Raw genomic sequence first — 12,105 nt, 5'->3', positions numbered from 1 at the left:
GCAGTTTACTTTCCCCAAACTAGAGTGTTGCTCTCAGAAATCTTCCTTTCAGGAGTCGAAAGCGATGGGAGAACTACTGAAGATCACCATGAAGAGTATACAAACTATGCCCAGCAATAAAAAGGAGTACACTTGGACAAAAACACTTGCACTGAGCACATGACAAAACCCTAACTCTGGCTTTGAGGAACAATGAAGTCCTCTCCTGCTGTTTTTCTGAGAGTAACGGCAGCAGATCCGAGAGAATGGAGGGCTTTGAGCAATATGGAGCCAATCTGTCCGCTGGATATTGAGCTCAAAGCTGGGGATGGTTTTAAAATGGGCCATAAAAGATACTTTATAAGAAGGAAGGGTGGATTTGGATTAGCAGGAGGAGGGACTATGTAGCATGTGAGAGATCTTGACAATCCTAGTGATGAAGGTAAACACACACTGGGATTAGCGGTTAGCGATAGCCCTCATTTCTGTGCCCAATCCCACAGCTGCCTAACACTGCTAGTGTCAGAAGCAATGCCAGTTTGTTTCTGTGTACGTGAGAGCGACTGTGTGTGTGTGTATGTCTGTGTGTACTTGTGTGTACTTGCATGTGTGTGTGTGGTAAGCACTGGAAGAGGTGCCAGCTAGATGTCGGGGTTCAAACAGATGGGAGACAGGCATCTGGACAGCTGGCATTCACTGCCTTCACAAACCCTTTACACCAACCACCTCTCCACCATATCCCCATTCTGTCATTCTTGCCTTTGCACTGTTTTTTTACTTTTCTTTTCTTTTCTTTTCTTTTTTCTTTTCTTTTCTTTTCTTTTCTTTTCTTTTCTTTTCTTTTCTTTGCTTTTCTTTGCTTTTCTTTTCACAGCCTTAAGCCTGGTTGGGAGATCTAAAATAACAAAAGTAATTATAAAATAAATAATTTGCAAGTGAGCATTCATATGCAAACAGATTTTAGGGCAACGAGAAAATTAGACTCATTTTATGGGGTTTCATCCTTGTACGAAAGCAGGTCAAAGTTCTTTATTCCTCTATACGAGCTTGTGCCTGTGTGTGTGTATCTGTGCATGTAATGTGAACACCAGACCAGCAAATTTAACTGGGTCAGGCATTTCTATTTGATGAGCAGGAAGAGCACTTTACCAGTTAATGCCAGTCTTCGTTTTGCTTACTCTTCCCTTCTCTGTCTCACTTCCAGTCTTGCTTGTCAAATCCAAGTCAATGTAGCCTTTTTTTTTTTTTTTATTGGAGCATTTTACAAAATCATCTATTCACTTGCATTTACGGATCCAAGGTTCTTGTGATTGCTTTGGCATCGCTATACTTACACTGAATTCTACTTGGCAGGCCCACAAGGATTTTGAGTTTCAGTGATTGCTGTGACCGCAGAACCTGCCTCATTTTGTGAAAAATAATGCATGGCACAAAGCCACATTCACAGAGTTAATTTTGAGTAAAAATGAGAGCACTGACAAAAAAAAATGTTAATTAAACAAAAAAGATATTAAGATCATTTTCTTGTTGACAAATAGTTTCTTTGGGGGATTCATTACAATGACACCGCGATGACCGTCTTTTTTGCACTTTATGTTTAAAAAAAGAAAGAAAATCCCTCATATGTAAACATGTAATTTTTTTTTTTTTTTATCTAACAGAGTAACTGTAAAACTTCTCCTCCTGCAGACTGATAATTTCACTTGTCCAGATCAGGGCACGAATGAGAACAGATGTCAGAAAGCATCATGCTGGAAGCAATATCCTGTTCTCCTCTGCTGTCCTATATGTCATCTCTTTTTTCCCATTCCCACCTACATTAAAACCTGACACCTAAGATTCCTTATCAATGGTGCCAGCTTTTGCCATGTATTAAATAAATGATGCTGTCTGAACTCAAATGATGTTGTCTGAACTTGCATTAAAAAAGAAGTTTGCGCCTCCAAAAGCCTTCTCTTTTTCTCCCTTTTCCTTCTCTCTCCACTGGTTTTCAGATCTTTTCTCCACTGCTTATGTCTTTTTTTCATCACTTATGTAACAGCATTTGGCAAAGTAATAAACGGATATGAGGATGTGAGCTCAGTTCCATTGACTTAAGTGGCAAATATGCATCATACTTAATTAGGTCTAAAGATTAACTGTAAGTAGGATTGCACAATAAATTACAGACTGCTAAGCCAAAGACCTTCATTGAAGTCTAGATATTTCCTGCCTTTTTTGTTTTGTTTTCAATTTTAGGTCATCTGTAAGAACCAAAGTGATCATAAAGACATGAAAAAAAGACTTTGCCTCGTGTGTCTTCCTCACAGGCCTGAACATTTAAATTCTTCATTTCAAACACCCCAACATCATTATCTGTCCTCTTCAGTCATACATTGCTCTGTCCTACAGGCAAAAAAACAATTTATGGCTTATTAGGCCACATGAAAGTTGTAATTATTTCATTTGCCAATTGAAACACGAGTAATGAAATTTAAATAACTGCCCCATTGTTTCCTTGAAAGTACATGCTTCACCCTTACAAACTGTTAGTATTCCAACCCTTCACAAAATGCCTTCATAATTAGTCTCTGTAACAAATATCTAAACACAAATCTATTTTTAATGTACCTCATCAGTCATAACGATTTCAATGAATGTTATTGAATGTGCAGAATTTTTTAATTTCTGAATAAATTCAGGTCACATTTAACCCAGAGAGCCTTCTATGTATAAAATGTGTTTCTGCTGCACAAAAATAAATTTCCATTTTTGTATATTCTTTATTTTAGTTAAAGTCATAAAATGTAAGGTTAAAATTTAGGATTTATGGTGTTTTTATTGCTCTCAAATGTAAAAGGGGTTAAATCTTATTTTAGCCAACTATAACTTTTCAAGAGTGCAAGGGATGGGCTGTCACAATATAAAATGGTCAGGGAGGGACTTTCCTCTGAAATAATGACAGTTCATCACTGGACAATCGAACTTACACACATACAAACATGGTGAGTATTTAACCACACATCAAAGAAAGGGAGGATTCTTAGTTAATGTGAGGTGACAGCGCTTTTCACTGAGTTCAGACCCACCTTTAAGGATGATCAACATGCTAAGTTCTATGTGCAAAGTGAGCATATGTGTCTTTGCTTTTTAGTTCACATGCATTATTTGTGTTTGCATGTGTGTTTGTGTGTGAGTGTGTCCTCTCAACCTGGATGACATGAAGGCAGAGAACATCTTAGGGAGGAAAAGAGCGCAAACAAGTTGAGAGAGAGGTTTAGGTAAGAATACAAATAGGCAGGAGATAGTAATCAATGACTCAGGCGAGGAGGAAAGGTGAATGCAGGAGGAGGAGACCGAGTAGGAGGAAGATGATGAAGAGGGATCTGAAGACGACAACCGGACACCTCCCAGCGACGACTCCAATGGAGGCAGAGAAAAGAAAACCTAGACGGATGAATTAAAAAACACAAGCGCCGGCACGCGCGCGTCATTGATGGGGGTTTTTGACTGGCATCATCCCTCATTTTGAAAAATGTCATGCGTGGGGTGCCTCCCCGTGAATCATTTTTAATAGAGGAAATACAGCTGTGTGTGTGAGTGTGTGCACACAGGACACACCAGGGGGTGTGGGTATTGTTTGTCACCAGATGAACTCGTGGGGTGAGACTAATGAAGAGTGCAGAGAGAAGGAGGGTGGCATTTTAATTGGCCTTTCTCTCTCTCTGTCTCACTCTTTTCTCCTCTTCTGTCTGGGAGAGCAGGAGATGAATGTTGGCTTTACTGAGGTAAGAGGGGATTTCTAACACTGGCAATGCAAACACCTTGTCCTACTAAATGGCCACTAACACATCCTGTTACATACTCCGATGTAGTGTTACACATAAGCTGTTTTTGAAGCGGATTTATATTTTCACATAGTTTCTGTGTCATTCATAATTATTCACTGTGATATGTGCGCTGTGGTGTGACTTGTTACTGATATCTGCTTGTTACAAAATCATCTCAGAATATTTAGAGTAATATTTAAAATATTCAAAATAAAATATAAGATGTCCTTTTTTCTGATCTGTAATGTCATCATGGCCATCAGTTAGTCTGTTCCAAATCCAACTTAGGACAGTTTCCTCGTTTTCATCACATATCATATCATCACACCCACACTATTTTAAACAACCTTAGCTTCACTTTGTGGAAACATCTTGCTTTCATGATTAAATAATTTCTTGAATTCCACATGCATTCATCTTTTTAATTGAATGAAGAGACATCTTTTCAAGCTGTAACCTTCAGCGAAAGCTAGATGAATGCTTGACTTGGTCATCTAGTATGACTCATCCTTTCAACAGCTTTTCAATTACATTTTGCTAGAAAGGAAAAACTTCCATTTATCAGCCCATCTGAAAGCGAACATGATTTACAAATCAAATAAACCCCATCATGACAAATATATGACACTGAAAAGATACTACTGTACTACAATAAATTGGCTGATTTGAATGCGCACATGTGTTTATGCACGATTATTAATACATAATCATGGTTTACACGTTTACTTGTTACTTAAAATATGCCTTGTTCAGACTGTAATCTGACAACTCTACCCGAGGCTCTCCGTGGAGGGCTGCTACAAATCACCATATTTCTGCTCCTGCACCTCCTCCCCTCTGCTTCACTATTTCCCTTCAGCATTTTGTTTCTCTGAAATCGCGTAAAGTTAGCTGCTAGCTCTTCCCCTAGGCACCATACACCACCTTCCCCTCTCTTCTCCTCTCTTCCTCTCTCCCTGCAAATCTTTTCCTTCTTTTTTCCTCTAGTCTTCCTCTCTATGATTGCCAACTATCCTGAAGGAGAGAGAAGAAATGTTGGAGTAGTGTGAGTGTTTCAAATAGCATCAATCTCTCTTTTTTTCTGCCCCTCTCACTATTTATCCATCTCTCCATCTCCCTCTCTCGACCTCTTCCTCCATCCCCATCTCCCCGTCCTTCTGCTACGGCACTGGTTCATCCTCATGTATATTTATGCTACAAAGCTGAAGAGTCAGGCAGACTTAAAATGAAAACTCCCAACTAGAGAGTGGTTGTGTGCTCATTTTGTGAGTGTGTGTGTATGTGTGTGTGTGTGTGCACGCATGGTGTGTGTTTGTGTGTGTGTATGTGTGTGTTTGTGTGTGTGTGTTTGGATATACACTCTTTTATCCTTTTTGGATACAAGCATCTTTTTTATATTCAAGGGTGGAATTCCTCTCCACTTCACCACCCACTGCAGTTCTGTTTTCTCAGCCTCCCCATTCCTCTCATCTCCTCCCCAAGTTTCAGCCACGGACAGGTGGCTCACTTGGCCCGACGGTACAGGTGTCAGCCATTGACGGAAAGTGACATTCTAATCTAAAATAGTGATTCAGAAAACACCCACGCACAAACACACACATATATATACACACACACACACGCATATCTCCCTATCATGTATATCCTGTGGCTGCACTGAGATGGGCAGAAGCCTTTGGCCTTAGCTCATGCATATCACATAAATCTCACCTGTCTTAGAGTCCCACACACACTCCCACACATGAAAACCCACTGACAGGGTTGGGCCGATGTAAACATTTTCAAACTGGTTTAATATTAAGCCAAATACCAGACTGGACTGGTAATATCGAATTTTACCACTGGGTGTTGCGTGTGACTCAGCCGCTCCGAGTGGAACATAATGACGGCCCATGAATGAGAATGTAGCGGCAACACAATCAGGACAACTGAGTGACATCGAGTTTTTCTTTCTCACGACAACCATTCAACATCGCACCAGTGGGACCAGCTTTACAAACGCAACCTGACTGTCCCTGACTGAGTGATGATGTTACACCATTGGTTGGCCAAAGGTAGCTTAAGTTAAGTATCCCAGAATGCATTTCACACCAACCGGCAGTGATGATGGCAGAGATAAAGCTGTTATCATTTTCGCTGTAGGACTGTTAATATATCACTTCATCAAGTTTTAATATCTTTTAGGCGATATGTGGTCAGTTTATCCAAATAACAACATTTACGTAAGAAAAGAGGACCTGTGCACCGTCGCCAGTGTGACTTAGTGTCAATTTACATCTAATGATGACAAATGCTGGTTCAGTTGGTTTGCATAGAATCAAACCAGCTTAAGCTCAAACACCAGACCAGACCAGCAAAACCGGAAACTGACCCAGCCCTACCCAACGAACACAATTTGTTTCCCTTCAATGCCCCTGAGTGCTGACACAGTGGGAGAATGTGACCACCGATTTAAAACAAAATTCCTCATGCTGAAGGGTTTTATCAACACTCCAGCAAACCTGAGATTTTTTTTTTCTCTTATAGATGTCAGCTTCCCACAGAAATGAAGTCTTACATGCATGTGAGTGTGTGCAAATACTGTATTTCTCTATGTGTACATGTGTGGAAGTGCATGCCTATGTGTGTATGTCTTTGCTCATGCAAGCGTGTGTGTTGAAACAATAGGTGCCTTGAGAGGCAGGCTGCATGGCTGACTCTCCTTTAGTCTCCCTAAGAGGAGGAACGTGGGAAAAGAGGAATAAGTGCCATTCATCTTTTCAAAGGCTTATTCACTACCTCTCTTTCTCTCCCGCACCCCTCCTCTTTCCCTCTTTCACTCCACGTCTTTGTTCCCTTAAATGGCCTCTTTACTTCTGGCTAAACCTCCATTTGAGATAAATACCCTCTTGCTGTACCCCAACACATATGCTTTACACACAACGCACTTGGCACACAACACACATAGACATTGCACACACACACGCATGAGCTTTCCCAAATACCCCCTCAGTGCACCCATGCCCAAGTTAAATCCTCTGAAATACACTCCTGGTAAAATCTTTTGCTGAGCTGTCAGACTTATAGTGCAATAAGTAAACATTTCTTATCTTCAAGAGTGCAAAGCCATCAATTACTATTTTTAGAAGTTGATAGCAGAATGGAAAATCTAATCCAACACCACTGACCTGACAGGAATTCATCTTCTCTATCCCACTCTGTCTCTCTCTTATGCACATTATCGCACACCCATCACCCTAAATACCTTCACATCCTTGGCGTTCATGCGTGTCCCTTCCTTCCCCACGAAAATGTCATCTATATCCACCAGTATGTGCCGGTCCAAGCCCAAAGTAAGCTTCCTGTCTGTGAGGTAGGAGATGGCGTCCACCAGGATGAGTCTGTGGAGCCAGTAGCCCAGTCCTTGGCCAAAAAGCACCCTCCTCACCCCATCATAGAGTCCCATGTCCTGTACAACAGTGGCTTGCAGGCCTAGACTGAAGCCAGGCCCTGGATTATCACCACTACCTGCCCCTGCTCCCTCCTTGGCCCGCGCATGCAGCACAGCCTGGTACGTGGAGTGATTGGAGGAGAAGGAGGTCCAGTCCTCCCCAGGTAAGGCCCCTCGATCCGTCCCAGGCTTGGTTAGGTGGAGGAGGGGAGAACTAGACACCACACAGCAGTCCCACAGCACCTGGTTGGTCCTAAGCACCAGCGGGAGGCCTCGGAGTTTGAGGAGAGGCGGGGAGTTCTCGGTGGAGCGGTAGAAACCTATGATGCCCACTCTGTACTCAGTACAATATTGATGCAACAGCTGTCTGTTCCATGTGTCTGCATGTACATACTTTAATAGATTCTCATAAATGATGAGTGAATATCGTCCGCGGCCCTTTTCTGTCAGCGGCGGAAGGTCACCCTTCCCTGAGGCAATCTCCATGCGGAACTGGAAATGCGCTGACTCCAAAATAGCCACAATGTCCTGACCCAGCTGGGAATACTGGGACTCCACCAGCACCAGCACTACCGGGTCAGTGTGGACATGTGTGTGAGGAGGGTTAGGGGGGTACGGGTATGGGAGTTGACGGTACGGGGACATGGAGAGCGGCTGTGAGCAGGCAGGCTCAGGAGATTGTCCAAGTTGCATGGAAGGCGAGGAGTTTGTAAATAGAAAGTATGCAGAGAGGAGGAGGGAGAGTAGACAGCAGGAGGCCAGCAGGAGCAGGAGCCTGCGTAAGTGGCGACGGAATCGCACGGCCACCGTCATCACGAATCCAGGAGGTGTTGTGCGTAGGAAGAGGTGTCTTTTTTAGTTTGCTGAAGCCCAGAGAGTATGTGCACAGCTTTTGGGGGTTTGGGGAGCCCAAGAGATTGTCTATATGTGTGAGAAAGGAGCAAAGCCACTCAGGGGTGTGTCATGTCACCATGGCAGGTGGAGAAGAAAGCTTTGCTGGATGTCGGGGAACAAAGGTCTTCATTGAGGAAACGCAGTCGAGGTACTCTCCTTCCAATCTTCCCTGTGGACTCACATGCAGAGATGGAGCGAGTGATGATTAATGTCTGCAGAAAAAGGGGACAAGGAGAAAAGAAGAAAGAGTGAATTTTCTGGGCAAGGTTGAATAGTATGCATTAGTTCTCTGCGTACGTGCTTACGGGTGTGTGTGTACCTAGGTTGTGCCACCCTGGGGAATGTGAGGGCACAGCTGGTAACTACAGATCTGATTGAAAACAACTTGCATCCTCAGGGCTTATCCAACCTCTGGCGCGCACACACACAAAGTGACATCACATTTAAAAGCACAAACACAACAAAAAAGTCAATCCTCACAAATAAACAACAGCTGGTTGTGTGTTAATACAGCAGTGAGGGGAGGTGGATGAGAGCTCAACTAATCAGTCCCATAAAGCTCTACAGAGAATTCTTCTAATTGCGCCAAACTCTGTGCACTTCTGTCCTATTCCTAAACCTAATCATCTAAAATACCACAAAATTAGAGTTGGAATCCTTTTGCCAGGAGCACTAATCTGGGGGGAGCCCATGACAGTACAGAAGAAATGGAGAGCGAGAGAAAGTGCAAGAATAAGGGAGACGGAGAAAAAGAGCAGAGAGAGGAACAAAATGCGATGAATTATAGAAAGAGACAAAAAAGACCAGGATTAGCATCTTAATGTATGTGCCGGGAGCCAGGGAGAAGAAAAGATCCCACAGCATCTCTTTCTCTCTCTCTTTTCTCTCTACGCCTCACTCCCCCCTATCTTTCTACACCCCTCTTTCTCTCCTTCTGTCTTTTTGAATATCAATAGTCTTTCTTCACGTACCCCATCTTTCTCTCCTTCCTTGCCTTTAGAGAGCATACGCAAGGAGAAGGTCATAGACGAAGAACTCCAGTTATATATCATAAGTATGATACCAGAAAATGAAAAAGAAGAGAACACTTAACACTTTTCTTTATAGTTACTCCCACACAGTGGAAAAGTAGTAACAGTTTCTTGAATAAAATGTGTGTCATCCTAATTAGTTCTTGAATAAGTATACTAATTGTGTTAAATTCTTTCTTTGGAGTTTGAGTTTGGTTACACACTACAGATGTGGCGCAAATCGTCTCTCATTTGCTGAGAAGAGGACTTACTCAATCTTTGAAGAGGTTCTTTCAAATTGGTGTTTAAAGATTCAAAAGTAGGAAACACATTTAATCTGACAAGCAGCTGAGTGTCTCAATTATGAGTGCCGGTTCAACATGTTACTATACTATAGGTATGCCTGTGTCTCACTATTAGGAGCCACAGGAGGGCGCTGGAATTAGACTAACGCAAGAGACTTCATATGGAAGTTTTACATTTTAATAACTATGACTCCCTAAAGTAGTCTAAATCATGCAATAGAATCTTATGATGCAAGGCCCATACAGTACAGTATGCATTTTGTGAATGTTACATGAGCAAAGTTTTGAATTATTTTAAAATTAAACCTGTAAAGCAAAGATTATAGACTACTTCAAAATGAATTCCAAAGGCATTTTGTCCTTTTTTCTGTCTTTGAGTCAGTGGCCATATTAGAATTTTTTTATTTATAATTGCAATTATTTTTGAAAAGCTACATGAAAAAATATCCAATTTTAAATATTATGGATTAACAAGTGAATACTCGTGGTGTCAAGTAAATGATAAACACTTAAAAACTGCGGAAAAAAGTAAAAAGTAGAAATAAATCGACTCGTCTGTGTTTGTGTTGTTAAATCCAAGCAAAAATACGAGAAAGAAAACAACCCGCATCATAAACATCCCAGACTTTTAACAGGCTGAAAGATTAACTCAGATGCTTCCAGAGACTTTTCCATCCCGTCTCCTGCCGCTGAAGTTTATGTTAAGATCGACCACCGACTCGCCCACTTACCTCTTACCGAGGCTGAAGCGCTGCCGTGCGGGGAGAGGACGTGACGGGAGAGCGGTGAGTGTGATGCGTCTTCAGGTGGGTCCGGGGCTCCGGTCTCGGCGGCGCACCACTCCCGTGTGTTTTGGATGCTGAAGCGTTGTGCCATCTCCCCTCTCTCTCTCTCTCTCTACCCTCCACTAGAGCAGCAGGGGCGGCCAGCCGGAATGATCCGCTCTCCTCCCCCCCTTCATCATTCTTCTCTTTCTCTTACTCTCGTCTCCCCCGCTGTCTCCCTCCTCTCTCCCGCTATGCTCACTTGTTCCTTTATCTCTGCTCTTAGGGTGGAGATTAGGTAGCGAGTAGACGGAGGAGCACCGATATCAGGCTGCCCGTTAACGACTGACTGCCGTGCGTAAATGCTCTGGTTTAAGGGCGCCTACACAAGTGGAGGCGATCGAGAGGAGAGAGAGAGAGAGAGAGAGAGAGAGAGAGAGAGAGAGAGATTGAGAGAGAGAGAGAGAGAGAGAGAGAGAGAGAGAGAGAGAGAGAGAGAAGGGAAAGAAAGGGAGGGGGCTCGGGTTGATTGACACAAACAGCCTTTTTCTCGGGCATCAGCGATCACGGTCCCGGTAAAAGCTCACAGCCAGTTAGTTGGTGTTAGGCGGATGAGGGATGTCACAGGCGGATACGCACCGGTGCAAGTTAATGGCGCGCCTTTCTGATTCTCTCTCGCTTCTTGCACAAGTTGTAATGCTCAAGGATGAAAAGAGGGAGAAGAAGGAGAAACATTTCGACTGTAGCTGCTGTAAAAAGAATGCATTTTAAATAATCAGGGATGGTATCAATCATGGGATTTAATACAAGATATTTCTGACATTCAGTATTCAAAATACACTCATGCATGCATGTTCACTGAACACTCACACACACACATACACACACACTTAGAAATCAGCACCATTAGGCCTACTTCTGTAGAATGCCAATCAACCAGGCATAGCATGTCAATCATACAGTGTTTTTAACTTGATTAGGTGTACCCTTTTCCCTTCCTACTAGTTCATCAATCTCTCTAACCTATTTGCACTGACACACACTCACTCATGCTCCTCTCAATAGAGCTGGTGGGCCCCTCATTCACATTGTAATGGCCTTACAATAGAGCTTATTTAGAGTGTGTGCATGCAGTTTGAGAGAACCCGAGTCAGAAGTGTGAAGAATATGTATGAGCCCATAGAAAAAGACAGTTGTGCTGAGGGTGATGTTTAGGCTGATTGTTGGCTACATAAAACTTTATGCACGAAGGCCCCACACAAACACTCATAAGCATGCACATACACATAAACATCACATAATGAACACAGCGAGCTGAGAAAAAACCCATTTCATACTAGTATCATGCTCCTTTTACTTACCCTTCATTTAGTTTGAGAAATTTAGACATTCTTGGGTCACATTCTCACTGGAAACATCCCTATTTGTGGCTTTCAATTAGCGTAATGACTAAACATTGGTGCTGAGAAACAGAGCTTGAATGAAATATACCAGCCAAAATATAATGCCCTACAGAATGGAATCCAGAGATAATGAAGGTTTGGATTGGAGTGTGATTGTGTTTGTATGTAAATTAGTGTCAGTGGGTGAAGTGTAATTAGAGAGGCTGTTCACCCATTTCCTCCACATTACAAGCTAAGAACCACTTCTGCCGTGGTGCTAGTTGGAGACAATAAGCCCGAAATGAAAAGTTGACAGCTGTGCGTAGACTGCAGCATCAGCTACAATGTGAATATGTGTCCCATGCATATGTGTGCAAACCCTAAAGATAATTACAGACGTGTTCATTGCCACAAACAATAGGACAAAAACTGCTGTGAAAACTGAGAAAGAGAATGCATGCACACACATATGTACACATATGCTCTAAAACACACACACACTCCTTATGTACGGACGCACAGGCTAAAGTAC

At 42.6% G+C, this 12,105-nt stretch overlaps 1 protein-coding gene across 4 annotated transcripts in view; it reads right to left on the bottom strand.

Moving 5' to 3' along the window:
* ndst3 (N-deacetylase/N-sulfotransferase (heparan glucosaminyl) 3) overlaps positions 1 to 10,593 on the bottom strand; it is a 44,661-nt gene extending 34,068 nt beyond the window's left edge. For 2 of the 4 annotated variants that reach the window (XM_067584700.1, XM_067584697.1), the window contains exons 1-2: positions 10,159 to 10,593; positions 7,033 to 8,324 (exon numbers count right to left, since the gene is read on the bottom strand). In XM_067584700.1, the coding sequence (XP_067440801.1) occupies positions 7,033 to 8,031 (999 nt within the window). In that variant the 5' untranslated portion in view covers positions 8,032 to 8,324; positions 10,159 to 10,593. Of the gene's footprint in view, positions 1 to 7,032; positions 8,325 to 8,431; positions 8,526 to 10,158 lie in introns of those variants that run through there. The other 2 variants (XM_067584698.1, XM_067584699.1) reach the window with 2 other exon arrangements.
* Positions 10,594 to 12,105: the final 1,512 nt, after the last annotated feature.

This window comes from Thunnus thynnus, chromosome 3 (assembly GCF_963924715.1).
Source record: "Thunnus thynnus chromosome 3, fThuThy2.1, whole genome shotgun sequence".
NCBI lineage: Eukaryota > Metazoa > Chordata > Actinopteri > Scombriformes > Scombridae > Thunnus > Thunnus thynnus.
This window is presented reverse-complemented; position numbering and strand designations above follow the sequence as displayed.